The sequence below is a fragment of the Sorex fumeus genome, unplaced genomic scaffold (genome assembly GCF_029834395.1).
Source record: "Sorex fumeus unplaced genomic scaffold, SorFum_2.1 ptg000003l, whole genome shotgun sequence".
Lineage (NCBI taxonomy): Eukaryota > Metazoa > Chordata > Mammalia > Eulipotyphla > Soricidae > Sorex > Sorex fumeus.
In genome coordinates, this window is record NW_026606060.1 from 38031018 (window position 1) to 38049615 (window position 18598).

At 36.7% G+C, this 18598-nt stretch overlaps 1 protein-coding gene across 1 annotated transcript; it reads right to left on the reverse strand.

The window, feature by feature from the left end:
• Positions 1–4404: 4404 nt before the first annotated feature.
• Positions 4405–14082, reverse strand: LUM (lumican). Its single transcript, XM_056117070.1, has 3 exons — positions 13925–14082; positions 10731–11617; positions 4405–5224 (listed from the first exon to the last, which is right to left on the reverse strand). Exons 2-3 carry the CDS (start codon positions 11605–11607, stop codon positions 5070–5072), a joined length of 1032 nt encoding a protein of 343 aa, XP_055973045.1. The 5' UTR covers positions 11608–11617; positions 13925–14082; the 3' UTR covers positions 4405–5069.
• Between the last annotated feature and the right edge of the window lie 4516 nt (positions 14083–18598).

The following is an 18598-nucleotide window of genomic DNA, read 5'->3' on the forward strand; positions in this document are numbered from 1 at the left end:
ACTATCATAATACCTTTAATGATGAAGAACTAGTTTTATATATAGGAAAACTCACTGTTGTAAAACCTTGTATAATGAAACTGTGAAAATACAAGATTATTTAGAAATCTAAATAAAAATTGAGTAAGTCTAACTCTTGAAATAAAACTTTGATAATGCAAAAAAAAGGATTTATCTGAGACATAATCCATAGTTATGGCTATTAGAGTTGCTGGCTATTTTTTATACAAGGATTATGTTCTTTTTTAAATAGTATAAATAGTGCATTCAACATGTCCGAGATATTCAAGTATATGATAATCTTTGAACTAGTAGCAAAAGAGAAGCTACTATATTTTAGAAATAGTCTCTTGGAACTCTGAGAGTGCAATCAGAGAAGATCCTATGAAGATGCATAGGATCTTGTCTGGAGTCATAACTCAACAGGTTGGACTGCTGTAGGAGACCCAGCTTTCAATCCAGCACCAAATAATCTTCTGAAAACTTCCCAGAGCAACCCCTTGCACAGAGTAGTCCCTGAACACCACTGATTGTGTCATCAAAAACTGAAAAAGAGAAAAAAAAATCAAAATAAATAAATAAATAAATAGAATCATGCATTAACCCTCACTCATTTTATGTTGCCTCAATTTCTACGTTTCCCCTCAAAAATCATAGTTAAGTTTTTTATATGTTAATAAAAGAAAAATCTACTGAATTTACAAGTTAATAAACATAATTTCCTATATAGTTTTAAATGTACTTTTATTTAGCTTATGTATTTAGGGCTTCTCCAAACCTTTGTAATAGTTATTTTATTTCCATGTTTAGTTTTGGTAGCAAAACTATTTTAGAGTTCTCTTTAAATTCACTAAATATGTTCTTTTACTTGTGAATGAAATGTTAAGCAAATGTATGTGATGGTCATAAAATGCAACTTAAGAATAGCTAAGGCGAGCATTATGGCAAAATTATAGCTAGGGAAAAGAGGAAGCTGGATCTTAAAAGACCACAAGGAAAACAATTCATGGTCCTTTATGGAAACCAACCATTTAAACTGTTCAGAATTTCTAAAAACAGCTATTACCAGTAAGAAAACATTTAAGTAAGAAATCTACATTCCTTTTGCTCATTTATTGGTATCATTGCCTGTATTTTTTCCTGTTTATTAAAATATAACAATTCCTCACTAACTTCAAAGTCTGAGCTCTCATAGATACCTTTCAACATAAAAGTAGGCCCTAGACTTGATTTCAAATAAAGAGGTTGAGAATAAAGGAGATTTTTTTTCTCAGTCTTCCTTTCACATACCCAAAATAGGAGGATACAATTAAGTTTCTAATGATTGGTCTTGGGAGAACCAAAAGAATATATATGCATCCTTGATTTAAATTGTTTGTGGGGCTATTTATCTAGAAAAAGGTAATATTAAGAGCCTGGCTACTAGTGAGACAACCAAAAGAATAACCTATTTTTAAATCACCATTACCAACATTTTAGAGTTGAAAATTTTATCAAAATGAATGCTAAACCATCTCCCCTGATAGAGTGCCATTTATGTCGTTCTGAAGGAAAAAGAAACAGAGTCAGACCAAAAGTATATATAAATGACTTTCAAGTTGGGTAGTTGAATAGCAGAAATGTTTCATGACTTTCTTAAATTAGCTTTGGAAGTTTTTAAGTGATAAAGAAATTAATATTTGGAAAGCTTGTGGACATCAAAATAGGGGTAAATTAATATTTATTCTCAAATGTATATATTGCAAACTGTTGACTTCTTTTTATTTCATATTCCTAGAGACAAGTCCTTTTTTGTTTTCCAATTATTTTTAATCACAATAGGTTAATCTTGTGTCACCTTGAGTCTGTCTTTAAAGGTGTGTCACTCTGTTCACCAGTTTAAGAACCTCTTTTCTTTGTTCTTTTAAAATGTGGAATATGGGGGCCAGAGAGATAGAATAGTGGGCATGAGGTCTTGCACACTTTCCAAACTGGGTTTGATTTTCAGCAACCCATTTGGTCCCTTGAACTGTGCCAGGAGTGATCCCTTAGTACAGAACTAGGAGTAAGACCTGAACAAAATCAAACAAAATCACAATAAAATGTCGAATCCAATATTTCAATGCTTGCTGAGTCTGTCATTGTGCCTGGTATCTGTGTTTAGAAAAACAGTCCAATATGTTGTTTATACACCCCCAAATTTGAAAAAATTTATTTAATGAGTAGGGTATGAGAATGAAGGATGAAGAGGTAAGAGTCTTTACATATTTTTCCCCAATCAGGACTAGGATAGCGAGTGAAGAGATACAGTGAGAAACTTCTTTTCTGCTCTCTGCTGGAGAGGTTACCTGGCCTTCAGGAATAGGAGTTACCCTAAAATAGGTCATAACGAGTGCCTTTCCCAGATGTTTCTACAACAAAGTTTTACTTTGTGCTTAAGTTAATTCTTGTCAACCAATGTCAACTCTAAAGGGAAGTACTGATCTAAAAATTGTACTTGGGTTTTGAAACTTAAGGGCAAGATATGCATTTGAATAGAAATTAAAATAAAGGGTTTTAATGATGTTTATGGACAGTATACAGGATGATTTCTCTAACCTATATTGAGACAAAACTGTAAATTTCTATCAATATTTCTAAGGTAATTTATGGCACAGTTTCTTAACTTAAAAGTAAAATTGAAAGGATTAATAGTGATTTTTTTAAAAATAGGTGGTTGAAGATTTATCTTCATTTATTGCATATATAAAAAAAAAAGAGTGATAGCATAGCGGTAGGGCATTTGTCTTGCGTGCAGCCAGCCCAGCCGAGCCTGGTTCTATTCTTCCGCCCCTCTCGGAAAGCCCGGCAAGATACCAAGAGTATCTCTCCTGCACAGCAGAGCCTGGAAAGCTACCCTGACTTATTCAATATGCCAAACATAGTAACAACAAGTCTCAAAATGGAGACATTGCTGGGCCTGCTCAAGCAAATTGATGAACAACGGAAGGACAGTGGACAGTGTCTTGTATATAACAGATTATTGTGAAAAAATAGATTTTAGCTGCAAAGCAAAAATAATATTTCAGTGTGGTCCCTGTTAAAAATATGTACTTTTATGTAGAAAAGTGAGGAAAATTTAGAAGTACACAACATTTTTTTTTTTGAAATGTACAGAAACACATCTGCCAGGGAATTTAGTCCTAATGATGATTCTTTTTTTTTTCTTTTTGGGTCACACCTGGCAATGCACAGGGGTTACTCCTGGCTCTGCACTCAGGAATTACTTCTGGCGGTGCTCAAGGGACCATATGGGATGCTGGGAATCGAACCCAGGTTGACTGCGTGCAAGGCAAACGCCCTACTCACTCTGCTATCTCTCCAGCCCCATAATGATGATTCTTGATGGCAGAGAATTTTACAATAAGATAGAGTCACTAAAAATACTCTGTTTAAACATTATAAAGATATACCTTCTTTTGAAACTCTTTATGTACTCACATAGTGTATGTAGGGTCAGAGCGTAGCTACTAAGAGTATTCCACCTGCACGGCAAAGCCTGGCAAGCTACCCGTGACATATTCAGTATGCCAAAAACAGTAAAATCAAGTCTCACAATGGAGATGTTACTGGTGGCTGCTTGAGCAAATAAATGAACAATGGGAGGACAGTGCTACAGGACAGTACTACTAATTTTGGCTCCAACTGCGTGATTTATTGTAAAAAAAAAGTAGAAGCTTATTTTCTAATTTATATTACCTACTATTTCCCATTGTATGGAATAATAAATTTCCATAAGTGAAAAACTTTAATTATTATTACTTCATAATATTTAATTTTATATTTCAAATTGGTGAGTTTCAATATACATTGATCTTCTAAAGTCTCATATTCAGAATCCTTGGCATTATTTCAACATTTTCTTTCTTTTCGTTTGATTGATTGTGTGGTCATTGGTTTTGATCTAAGACTACTCCTATCTGATCTAGGGAGTAACTCTCAATGGTGGTTGGAAACTGAGTTTCTGCGGATCAAACCTGGGCCTCCAGCATAAAAGCGTGGGCTTAAACCATTGAGCAATCTCTCTGGTCTGAATGCAACATTTTTAACTGAGGGATTCATTTAAAATTTTTGTTTAATAATCTAGTAGCTACTACTGAGACATTACAATTCCTTTATTGTTAACAGACAATTATATTTATATTCAGTAAAACCAACAGGAATGTGAATAAGGCTGACATTCAAGGAAATTGTGAAATTTAAGTACTTATTTTTAAGACATATTTTAAAACTGTAAGCATCTGCTAGAAGCATTTATTATCTAGTGAGATACTCTATATTAACAATAGCACACTATTTTACGGGCCAGAGAATTTTGAATTTTAATATATTGCTTTGTGTAGTTTTGTATATGATAAGAATTTCACAAGTAGTCAAGCACAATAATTGCATTCACTGTTTTATTTTGCAACTAGTTTCTTAAACATGACATGCAAATAATAAAAAGGAAACATCCACATGTAGTTAGAGTGAAAAATAGTTCTAGAAAAATTTAACTAGGTAACTATAAAAGTTATTAATATTTAAACACTGCTTTAAGTATGTGACTTCATAAATATTATCTGGTATTTTTGCAAGATTATTGATTTCAAATACATCATCTGTTTATTTAAACTTAATCTAAATGTACTTTAAGATCACTTGGTTCAAGGGAGTTACTATGTGATGTATGTAGTCTGTGTTTTTTGACTTTAGATTTGGAAATTATAAAGTAATTTGGTGTCTTCAAAATAACGAAAGGACTTTGCATTCATTTGAGAGTGAAAGATGCAGAAAACATTAAGTTTACAACTAAGAGCATTACTTGTTATCTATGTCAATGACATGGATGCATGCATCTGTGTTTGTGATGAAACAGGCCTGTCTTTCATCTTTTCTATTTTTTTCCAAAAATGCAAAATTTGCACAAAGTGATTTACTCAAAATTTCCATTTCATGGTAACAAAAATAAGAACAATAAATGAGTAAAATGATAACTTGTCATAAAGGTGAACATAACCATTAAATGTTACTTCAGGAATACCATTCCATTTAATTGGGAGTAATGAAGATTAATAAATGGTGATTTCATTTGCCATACGTAGACATTCATACATATCAGGTGGCAGACTGCTTTGAGTGAGGCGATTACCATCCAAACGCAAATGCTTGATTTTGGAGAAGGATACTGGACCCAATATCTTACAGAAGCTCTTCGTATCAAACTCTGAAAATTTAAGAATGAAAAATTTTAATCATTCTGTGTTAGTACACAGGTTTAAAGCAATCATGAAAAACTCTTTAAATCCATGACATATTCCTATTAAAAAGTCACTATTCAGTATACATGATTGAATTTGAAACAAAAAAAGAAAAATATATCAGGATACCAGATAGCAAATTACTCAGTAATGCTTAACAAATAACCATTGGGATATATTAGAATAGTCAATGGAATATTCAAAGCACCAACTTTATTTTAATTTTTTCTTTGAGAAACATTAGATTTTAGGATAATATTTAATAAGTATATTACTTAAGATTTATTTTAAACAATTATTCTATCATGATGAAATGAAGGGCTGAAGCGGTAGCACAGAGGGTAGGGCATTGGCCTTGCAAACAGCTGACCCGGTTTCAATTCCTCTGTCTCTCTCGGAGAGCCCGGTAAGCTACCAAAAGTATCCCTGTCCACACAGTAGAACCTGGAAAGCTCCCCGTGGTGTATTCGAAATGCCAAAAATAGTAACAACAAGTCTCACAATGGAGACGTTACTGGTGCCCACTCAAACAAATCAATGAACAAGGGGAGAACAGTGCATCAGTGCAATGCAGACCAAATGAAACATTGGTGTTATTGTGTGGATAATCTCACCAATATTAATCATCTTGGATTTTCACTTTAATGTGGAAGTGATTAAGAATCACCATGACAATAATCCAAAGTTCCAAGAAAAGAAACAAATCACGAAAATTCACTACCGCAGCCCACAATGAGCAACTGTTTAGTTTTAAATAGAACTATGGTCATTATTAGATTGAAAAAAAATCTTTGAATGTATACATATAGGGCTGGAGCGATAGCACAGCGGGTAGGGCGTTCGCCTTACAAGCGGTCAACATGGCTGACCCGAGTTCGATTCCTCCGCCCCTCTCGGAGAGCCTGGCAAGCTACCGAGAGTATTCGATATGCCAGACACAGTAACAACAAAGTCTCCAATGGAGACGTTACTGGGCCCACTCGAGCAAATCGATGATCAACGGGAGGGCCTTTACCTTTACCTTTTATACATATAAACTCTATTTGTTAATCTTATTTCACATTAAAATAAATTCTTATTTTATTAGTTATTTTTTAAAATTTAATTTTCTCTCCTCTCAAATTCTAGTTGGGCTGGAGTGATAGCACATCGGGTAGAGCGTTTGTCTTGCAAGCGCCCAACATGGCCGAGCTAAGTTCGATTCCTCCACCCCTCTCGGAGAGCCCAGCAAGCTACCAAGAGTATGTCGCCCGCATGGCAAAGCCTGGCAAGCTACCAGAGACGTATTCAATATGCGAAACACAGTAACAACAAGTCTCACGATGGAGACATTACTGGGCCCACTTGAGCAAATCAATGTGACAGACATGGTTCTAAGTTTGGGCTGGAATGATAGCACAGCGGGTAGGGCGTTTGCCTTGCCCTTGGCCAGCTCAGCTGACCAGCGTTCGATTTCTCCGCCCCTCTCACAGAGCAGGCAAGCTACTGAGAGTATCTTGACCAGCACGGCGAAGCCTGGCAAGCTCCCCATGACATATTCGATATGCCGAACACAGTAACAACAAAGTCTCACAATGGAGACGTTACTGGACCCGCTTGAGAAAATCGAAAAACGGGGTGACAGTGACAGTGTCAAATTCTAATTAACAGCAATCTATTGAAAATCTAAAGACTCTACATACTTTTACTCTAATATACCATTGTAAAAGACTTAAGAATCACATTCTAGGTATTTTACTCTTTCTCTGAGAAAGTGTGGAATAACAAGAATAATGTGAGCTCAACCCTATATAAATTTTATACTTCTATAGGACTATATAGTTTTCTTTTTCTTCTATTTAATGACTGAAGAGCTTTGGAACATGAAATTGATCTTCTTGTTAGAAATAAGTCTGTCACTGAGTTTTATATAGATATTAAATTACTTTAGTATGTAGACATTTCATACTAGTGCTAGCATATAATAGGAGCTAAATAAGGTAAAGGTAAAGGCCCTCCCGTTGATCGTCGATTTGCTCGAGCGGGCCCAGTAACGTCTCCATTGGAGACTTTGTTGTTACTGTGTCTGGCATATCGAATACTCTCGGTAGCTTGCCGGGCTCTCCGAGAGGGGCGGAGGAATCGAACTCGGGTCGGCCATGTTGGCCGCTTGCAAGGCGAACGCCCTACCCGCTGTGCTATCGCTCCAGCTAAATATTAAATATTATTAGTACTCTTCCAACTTTTGTTTTATATACTGTTCTGAATTAGGAAGCTTTGTGAGAACATTAATGCTTAAAGTTTCACATTGATATCAAAGAGATCTTAAGCATTTGTAAAACCTAGAAACAAAATTAATCGATCTCATTAAAAATTGACAAGAGATGAACTGAAACTTCCTCAAAGAAGACAAGCAGATGATCAAGAGGTATATTTAAAATGCTCTGCATCACTTATCAGATAAATTCAAATAAGAAGAGTGAGATTTCACCCATTACTAGAGAGACTGGCATTCCCTAGAAAGAACTAAAACAACCATAGTTGGCCAGATGTAGGGTAATCATACCCTCCTCAATTGCTAGTGAGAATATCGTTTGGTTCAATCTTTATAAAAACCATTATGGACTATTCTTAAAAGACTATAGCACTGTAGCACTGTCCTCCCATTGTTCATCAATTTACTCAAGTGGGCCAGTAACATCTCCATTGTGACACTTGTTACTGTGTTTGACATGTTGAATAAGTAACGGGTAGCTTGACAGGCTTTGCAGTGCGGGTGAGATACTCTCCGTTTCTTGCCAGGCTCTCTGAGAGGGGTATAGGAATCAAACTGAGAATTAATTTTCCATATGACCCACGAATTCTACTTCTTGACATTTATCCCAAAGGCCCAAAACTCTATTCCAAAAATACATCTGCATTACTATTTACAGTGAAGCAGTCATTACAATAGCCAAGATCTAGAAACAAACATGAAACTATGATATGTATATACTTGATGGAAAACTACTCAGCCCTAAGAAAAGATAAAATCATGCATTTTGCAGCCATGTGAAGAGATGTGGAGAATACAACGTTGAGTGAACTAAGTCAGAAGGAGAGTTACAGATACCGAATGATCTCTTTCTCTAAAGTGGATTATTAAAAAAAAAAACTTTAGTAAGGAAATAACAAATGCAAAAGGAAACAGACTCTGTGACCTGAGCTACCAAAGTGAGTTTATCACAGTAGGATAGGATGGGAGTTGGAGGAGAGGGACAGAAGGTGACACGGGAGCTGTGGTTGAGCAAAGCAAGACACACTGTTGGAGGGTGAGGTTCTAGAACACTGTATACATGTCACTGTCACTGCCCTCCCATTGTTCATTGATTTTGCTCAAGCAGGCCCAGTAACATTGTGAGACTTGTTACTGTGTTTGGCATATCAAATACATTACGGGTAGCTTGCCAGGCTTTGCCGCGTGGGCAAGATACTCTGGGTAGCATGAAACACTACAATTATTCATATTGAAAATCATTGTGACTAAAATAGAATTTTTAAAAAATTAGATGTTCTAGACACTATGCTTTTCATCTCAGCTTGTCATACCCTGTTATTTTTTTCCCATCTCTCTCCCACTGGCTACATTGCTTAATTTATAGTGTCAGACATGGTCTTATATATTGAAAGGATCCTGATACGTATCCCTCCTCATCTTGTTTGAGACAAAGTGCTCTAGTGACTAACCTCTTACACACTGTGAATAATTTGAGTCCTCAATCATCTTAAATTGTATTAACAAAATTTCATTTTGACCTGAGTGTCCTTTCTTCTAAGCACAAATGTTTATAGTATAGAAACATGCACTTCCAAATAATGAATTTTCTTCTAAAACCAATAGTAATGGTTCAGTTCTAATAATTTACTGTGTGTTACATGATATGATGAATAAATTTTTCAGACATAAAAATATATTGTAACATTTCAGAGTTGGGATTCAAGATCTCCATCACGAGAATGTTCCAGCCATACTAGAAGTAATGTAAATAGCTTCAAAGCTACAAGTATCATGTTTACAAGGCATGTCATCTTTTGTCTGTTAGAGATATCAATGTCCTTATCCAACATGGCACAGGAACCAATTTTCATAACATAAAGACATTCAAGTTCAATAGATTATTGTGCAGATATAATTGCTTTGTGTACAAATCAGTATTTCCCATTTAATTGTTCCTTTAAGATGTCTTATCCATGACTAATAAGTTTCTTTATTGAAAAGCTCTATTAAATGACTTAAAGAATGGTGAATATCAATTTTTCTTTTATTTAAATTGAAAAAAAAATGTCCCAGGGGGGCTGGAGCAACAGCACAGCAGGTAGGACGTTTGCCTTGGACATGGCCGACCGAGGTTCGATTCTCAGCATCCCATGTGGTTCCCAGAACACCACCAGAAGTAATTCCTGAGTGCAGAGCCAGGAGTAACCCCTATGAATCACCGGTTGTGATCCAAAAAGAAAAAAAAAAGAAAGCAAAATGTCCCAGAAGACAAGCAGAGAAAAGAAAAATGAATATAGAAAGAGTTCAAGTGAATCAAATCAAACACCCATCCAGAAGATAAGGCAAAAAAGTAAAATAAGCAGTCAGAGAAAGGAAGGCAGGATTTGAAAAAAAAAAAAAAACAAAGAGAAAATAGAGTGGTGTGGAAAAGAAAGGGCATTCTCTAATGCTTTTTTTTTTTTTTTGCTTTTTGGGTCACACCCGGCGATGCTCAGGGGTTACTCCTGGCTCATGCACTCAGGAATTACTCCTGGTGGTGCTCAGAGGACCATATGGGATGCTGGGAATTGAACCTGTGTTGGCCATGTTGGCTGCGCACAAGGCAAACGCCTTACTCGCTGTGCTACTGCTCCAGCCCCTAATGCTATTTTTTAAAACTTTCAAATTCTAATCATGTAGCTTCCCTCCTTTACTTTTTCTCCTAGTCCTTATGGGACCAATGTGAACAACCATGTATGCTACTATAACATAGATTATAGAAATAAGTCAAGGCCACAATAGCAGAGTAATATATTGAGTTTCAAGTAAAGAAATAAGAGAATAGTATGAGAATACAAGGACTGCTGTACAGATAGGGAAGAGTAATACTTCAATCTCCTTAAATGTGTTCCTCTTCCAATCTTCTCCCTTAGCTAGGTTTGCCAATAAGTAAATGAAGCACACCAACTGAAGTTATGAAGAGTGCAAATAACATGGCAGGTTTGTTTTGCACAGAGTATTAAATGTGAATAGATTAACGCTTATATTTTAAATCATAATTGTTTCTTTTCTGAACACTTCATATGTTGGATATATCACTGAATTAGAATTCTTAACTTCTCTTTATTTATATAGCAGGAATATTTGGTTGACATTTTTCATTCATGTTTTAAAACTAAGTCAAGTGGAGACATTGTTTTGTACAAATTACATTTAAAATTGGTGGAAAGATCAATCATAGGCACAGTGTTACTTACTTTCAATTTCATTGACCTCTAAGTAATAGTTTTCCAGGTTTTCATTAACAGATGGTATATTTTTAAGCTTGTTATATGAGAGATCCAACTCTAGCAGTGATGACACATTGAAAGTATTTCCAGGTACTCCACCATCAGCCAGTTCATTATGAGACAAACGAAGATACTGCAGCCCATTAAATCGCTTGAAATATTCATCAGGGATGTTGCTGATCTTATTGTTGTCTAAATAGAGAGTTAGGATGGATACTGGGAGACCTGAAGGTAGTTTTGCCATCTGATTGAAGCTCAAGTCAAGGTACTCAAGTGACTTCAGCCCTTTGAGTGCTGCTGAAACAGCATCTTCTTTCAGTTGGTTGTGTTGAAGGTGGACTAAGGTCAGGTTTACTAATCCCTCAAAGGAGCCGAGCTTGGTGATCTTGTTATGAGTAAGCTGCAGGTCCTCCAGTGATTTGGGAAGTGGGCTCACAGACTCTGTCAGATTGTTGTAATTTATGTGAAGCTTCTTCAGTTGCTTCAGTTTAGAGAAAACTTTACCTTTTATCTTGGAATTTTCTAGACGGTTATTGTCTAGAATAAGCCATTGAAGATCAGTTACATTTTCAAAGGCTTTTTCTTCAATGTGGTCAATCTGATTATTCCTTAGGTAAAGATACTTGATTCCCGGAGGCACCATTGGCACACTTTTTAATTTCAGGTTATCACAATACATGGCTGTTGGGTAGTTGAAAGGGCATTCACATTCTGGCGCACAGTCTGGTGATGATTGCCCATAAATGGACAAGGGGACAGCATAGTAATCCTCATAATAATGGCTGCTGGCACCACTTATCAGTGCCAAAAGTAGAGTAAGCACACCTATACTTGTTTTGAGCATTTTTTGAATCCTATATAAAATGGAAACAAAGTATTTTAAAATATCATACTTTTATCAAGTATTTTAAAATATCATATCATACTTTTTACAAAAAGAAAATTCTTTTTGTAATTTTTAATGCACACAGAGATGTGCAAGATCATTACAGAGCTCTATAGTATGTTTAATAGTGATAACATTTTCAATTTGAATACAAAAATAATTATATAGCTTTGCAATTTGTGTTTCAAGATTAATTGCTTTTAAATGTGCCCCCTTATGGGCAAGTCAGACTTAATTGTTTGTCAAAGTCTTACATGCTACCCTGCAAGAGGTTTCTGAACCACCCTCTAAGAATCCTAGTTCAGATCACCTATCAAAATCCAAATATATGAACAAGAAGACATGAGGACTATTATAAACAGTACACTCTACCATACTATTCAGTATCATTAAAATGATTTTTGTTCTGTTTGGCCTGGAAGAAAGCTGGGACTGTGTGTGTGTAAGTGTGTGTGTGAATGTGTGTGTGAGTGTGTGTGTGAATGTGTGTGTGTGAGAGTGTGTGTGTGTGTCTGAGAAAGAGACAGATTCCTTTAACAGCATCTGTTTATTGTCCATTCTAAAGAAGGGGAAGAGAAATTTTAGTAAAGGAATGGTTAAATGATATTGCTTTAGCTTTTGTTTAATGTTTCATTATTTTGAGTACATTACAATGTACTTATTTGTCACAAACACTAAAAGTTTTAAACCTAAAGATCCAACTGGTAGAGAAAGATATTATTTTATTAGTATTAAATTGAAGTTGACCTCTTTTTCCGTTAGCTCAGAAGTTCTCTGCCTTATTCATGCCTAAATTTAGAAGCATGATTCACTTAGCTGGATTATATTGCTTGCACAGAATGGAAGTGGAAGAGAGGTAGATATTGACAAAAATATGTTTTAAATATTGGCATTAGAAGCCAAGTAGTAAGAATAATAGAATAGATATATACCAAAATTATTTTTATTAGTGATTTTAAATGTGTTCAATAAAAAATATGTTATAAAGCATATTCCAATTTCTTGGAAGAAATACAGAATCAGCAATTTATGAAAGAGAAAATAAAACATAAGTATTACACTTCAGTAAAATGAACAATTTTGATGGAGTAATTGGTAACCCTGGTGGGGAAATGAGTGTAAAGCAGGTCCCACATTCCAATAAAACCATTAAATATTGCATATTTCTATGATATTTGGTACAAGATTTTGGAGGTAGATATTTTGGGCTGAGTAGTGTTTTTATATCAGAAATTTTAACTAGAAATTAAAAGGCACTTTATTTTAGCAGAAGAAACAGCCAAAAATGTTTTTAGATATACTTTGATAGTTATTGTAACATAATCAGATTCTAAGTAAATTATCACCTAGATTATGATGGATTAATTTAATTTAGTAGACAGGGACTTCTTGAAATAATTTCATGGTGCTAATGTAATAACAAGGATTCTCTATAGCCTACAGTATGTTAATATCATAAATATTTGTCTAGTTTCATCAGTAAGTTTTGCCTTAGTTTGAGTACACACCAAAATACTCATGGTAACTATAAAGTGAGTATTGAACAGTAATGAAAAACATGCTTTTACAATTTCTTTGCACCATAAAAAGAAGGCTCTGCATTCAAAAGTGTATGTAAACAAATAATGTCTCCATTGAGAAACAAGAGTAAACTTTGCTTTCATCCTAATTTTGTTTCAAATAAATAAATACCCATGACTACGGAGGAAATACTTTTTAAAAAATAAGTTATATTCCCAGAATTTCTATAAATTCTTTTCCTTAAGAAACACCCTAAAGAAACAATTACTTAAAATTAGCAAAATAGAAATAAGTAATCATAAGATTGTCTAATTCCCTTAAATAACATTTTATAGCAGCATAACATATTTACTATAAATTTAAACAATAATTTAAATATACAATTGCAAAATATTTTTATGATGGAGTAATGTTTTTCATATGTTATAAACTTAAGTTGTAACAATACTGGCACATAACTAACAATAAAATGACATATCTTAATTGCCATATTTTTATTGTCTTTAGTTCAAACAATGATCCACCTTAAAATTTTTGTAAGTTCCTTTGCCAAGCAATACTGTAAAATTTCTATCTCAAATCCATGAATCAGAAAAACGCAAGTTAAGCAAAGTTTGAAAGTAACTGCACAAAACTGTAGATTTACTGGTGAACAATTGGGAAAGTTGTTCTGGAATTTTATTTTGTTCCTGTTACAATAAACACTGTCCCAAACAGTCAGCAGCCCCAGTGCTATAGTTAAAACAGCACTTACCTTGCTGTCTTGACACTGCTTTTGTTAATTCTTAAAACAGATGCTCTATGGATAAGAATCCACCACTGTATGCTGTAAACTCTGTCAGGACGGAACTGGCTGCCAGATTCTTAGTGATACAAGAGCTGAAGGGGGAAAAAACCCAGCCCAGTCACGCCAGTGTCTGAATGGAGTTAGATCATTGTGGGGCTTTTGTGGTGTGGCATGTGAAAGCAGTTTCCTAACGAAATGCAGGTGGACATGGTGAACAAGGACAGCCCAGCTACTCCCCTATGGAATCGGAGAGAGATACATGCTCAAATACCCAAATAAGATAGCTTTTAGTCAAGAACTGAGTCTAGCTGAGAAGGAGGCAACAAGCATTGAGCAGTTCTCTCACAAAATGCTTTACTGCTGTTTCTGTGGCAATAGTTAAGTGTGATTTTCTCAGTCACCTACCATGATCATCTAAAGGCCTTATAAATCATAAGGAAGAAAGAATTTCAGGGAAAATGAAAATAAGCAGGCTCAGAAGAATTGAATTGTGTAATACATTGCTTTTGGACTAAATATTGATTTATTTGAACTAAATTAATTTTTGGCCAGGAGGGTAAATTACATTCACTTCTACAGTAAAAAAAATTACTTTGTACGCACTCTAAAACAAATAATAAGTATCAGCATTTCCAGTTTACTTTTTATGTTAAAGGGACTCATTTTATGCGTTTCAAATCTGGAAACAATCAGTTATGTTCTGTCTGTTTCTTATTTTGTGGATTGAATGTAGGAGTTGACCCAAAACCTTCCCCATGGATGGAATTCTACAGCTTAATGCCAAGAAATTTAAGGAAAAAACATGAAAAATAAATGTATACAAAAATATCACTGGGCAATAATTATTCACTGTGGTATTTCACTCTAACTATATTTCTAAAACTGAGTTGTGTAAAGTTGTAATTCTCAGATGACTTTGCTGTATCTTTCATTGTGAATCCCTGATCCATGCTTTTAAGAGATCAGAGAGACAATCAATTACTTCTCTATTTCATTGATGATTGGATCAGTCTAACTTATAGAAGATATCTCTCCAATATTTTCATTTATTATGCTTATAAGAACTTTAAAATCATATATTTTAACTTTAAGACTTTTAAAGTATAATTTATGTACATTGATTTTTAGTTATAAGTTCTGTGGAGCATTATTTTTTCATGCATTTGTGCAAAAAAGTTTTCAGAATAAATGTTTTGTCAGAGGCTGGACTAATAGCATAGCAGGGAGGGCTATCTTTATGAGATAATACACGAGGTGTGGTGTTTGTAATAGAGATTTAAGGAATTAAATTGGATTCAGACTCATGTGAAGGTGGCATTGTTAACACATTTTTAAATTGTTGTTTCTATTTAGTTTTGTTTTACAATTCTTGGAATTGAACCCAGGGCCTCACACATGCAAGGTAAGTTCCCTGCCACTGAGCTAAGTTCTTGGCCCTGCAACTTATTTATTTTAAAATATAATTATCGTGTAACCCCAACAACGGCCAGGATCCAGAGATTATCACAACAAGCTCCCAGGAGAGCACAAGGCAGAGTCCCCTACCCTGTGCCTGACTGTCCTCGCCAGGGCCCAACAGCTGAAGACCTCCAGGCCCCAGCCAAGGCCATACTTGGACCACTCTCCACACACTTGGATGAGCCTCACACATAAAAGAACTGGCAGAGGAACCCAGGTGTGTGGGACCCGGGGATGAGATCTCCAAGCCTGCACGGTTTGGGACTGGACCTGTCAGTAGCTAGACAGTTATACCCACCAACTGCCGTGTAACCCCAACAATGGCCAGGATCCAGAGATTATCACAACAAGCTCCCGGGAGAGCACAAGGCAGAGTCTCCTACCCTGTGCCTGACTGTACTCGCCAGGGCCCAACAGCTGAAGACCTCCAGGCCCCAGCCAAGGTCATACTGGGGCCACTCTCCACTTTTCTCTAAGTTTTCAGGATACCTTTAAATATCCCGCCAGCATGGCAGAGCCTGGCCAATTATCCGTGGTCTATGCCAAATAGACCAAATTGATATGACAAATCCACTAAAAAATGGATCTCATTCCCCTGACCCTGATACGGCAGAGTCAAGAAGGATGTAAAAGGAGAGGTTGATAAAATCCCAAGGCAGAAATAGGCTGCCAAAATGAAGAAAGACAAAAATGATTGTCTGTACTTTTAATGCTGGTACGCTGGCATCTGCTGCATCCATTAAGGACCTGATGGTACAAGTGCGAAAGATCAAGTACGACATCATTGGTCTGACCGAAACGAGAAGACATCAATCACATCACGCTGTTTTCGACACTGGAGAAGAACTGTTCCTTGGAACATGTGATAAAAGAGGCGTTGGTGGTGTCGGTATCCTTGTCAACACAAACTTAGCGGTGGGCATTAATTCATTCGAATGCCTAACAACCCGAATCGGATGATTACACTTGAATAGATGTGGCTCACTACCGGCAGTTTCTATCTTTGTTGTATATGCACCAACATCCAGTTATGGTGAAAGAGAAATTGAGAAGTTCTAGATGTAGCTGGAGAAGTTCTATAAAGAAGATCACACCTTCTACAAGATCATTGTCGGTGATTTTAATGCCAAGATAGGACCAAGAAGATCAGCTGATGAACTCCACATCGGGACCCATGGCCTAGAATGGAACGAACAGGGTGACAGGCTGTCTGAGTTCATCATGTCAACCAAGACATTCCATGGTAACTCACAGTTCCAAAAGGCTGAATCTAAACCTTGGACATGGGAGTCTCCCGGTGGACGGTTCCACAATGAAAAAGACCACATCTTATTCAATCGGTGGTTTTGCCTAACCGATGTTGCTGTTGTCCCAAAATTCCAAACAGGATCAGACCACCATCTCCTTCGTGCAAAATTTTACCTCAAAGAAAGAGGAGAAAAGAATGCAAATTTTAAGAAGAGGACTCCCAGATCGACCACCAACTGGGAGCTCTTTGGCTCTGCTGCGGCAACATGGAAAGATGCCGTCATTGACAACATTGATGAGGAATACCATTGAATGATTTAGCACCTCCGTGATTGTGCGAGGAATGCCAAAGAGAGATAACTACAAAAAAAATGCCTTTCTTCGAACACTCTTGAACTTATTCGCCAACGTAGTTTGGCACATGCCTCAGGCAACCACAAGCGGACCTCCAAGCTGGCAAAACAATGTAGAGAAGCCATCAAGGATGACCTCAAAAACAGGAGAACAGCAGTGCTGGTAGATGCGGCAGAAGCTGGGAAAGGCATTCGTAATGCCCGCCTGTCCTTCCCCAACTACAAGACCAAGATGACTGCCCTCGGACATCATGATGAATCTATCAGATCTTCCAGAAGGGCAATGGAGAAGATTATTGATGACTTCTACTCAGATCTCTTTAATAGCCACGTCCACTTGCCCACATACCACATTCCACATGATGGATATGTCGTTCCCAATGTTCTCCCTTCTGAAATCCAACATGCCATCTCTTCGGTAAAGAAACAAAGAGCACCTGGCCCAGACAAGATCAGACCTGAACACCTGAAGAACTTACCATCAGAACTCATCAATACACTGGCTCGGCTCTTCACATGCTACCTGTCTGAATGCAAGTTTCCATCCCAATGGAAAACCAGCAGGACTGTACTACTATACAAGAAGGGAGACATCCACGATATTGGCAACTATCGCCCAATCTGCCTATTGTCTGTCATCTACAAACTGTTCACTAGAGTCATCCTGAAAAGGATTAGCAGAATACTAGATGAAGGACAACCATGTGAACAAGTCGGATTCCGAAAAGGATTCAGTACCATCGACCATATCCACATGATTACTAAGCTCATTGAGGTTTCTCGGGAGTTCAAGATGCCGCTCTGTTTAACGTTCATTGATTCAAAGAAGGCCTTTGATTCTGTTGAGATGGAAGCGGTCATGGAAGCCCTAGCCAATCAGGGCATACAAACTCAATACATCAGGATCCTTCGTGAGCTCTATTGCGGATTCACTACCAGGATCTCACCATTCTACAAAGAAGTAATCATCTGTGTCAAGAGAGGGGTTCGGCAGGGTGATACCATTTCACCAAAACTCTTCAGTGCCATCCTCGAGAACATCATGCGACGACTGGAATGGGAAAGCATGGGAGTGAAGATAGATAGTCGGCAACTACACCCCCTCCGCTTTGCTGATGACATCGTTCTAATAACACCAAACATCAGCCAAGCGGCACAAATGCTGAACGACTTTGACTGTGAATGTGGAAAGGTCGGACTACAGCTGAATCTTACGAAGACAATGTTTATGAGAAACAGCCTTGTTCCTGACGCTCCATTCGCTCTCAACGGAACCAACATCTACGAATGCAACAGCTATGTGTACCTAGGTCGAGAAATCAACATGATGAATGACTTGAAACCTGAGTTGCGCAGGAGGAAGAGAGCGGCTTGGAATGCCTTCAAGAGCGTTGAAGAAATAACTAAGAGGATAAAGAACCTCCAGCTACGAGCACACTTCTTCGATTCCACTGTTCTTCCTGCATTAACATATGCCTCAGGGACCTGGGCCCTATGAAAACAGGATGAGAACACTATTCGGGTCTCTCAAAGAGGAATCGAAAGAGCTATGCTTGGAATATCACAATTCACTGAAATGAGA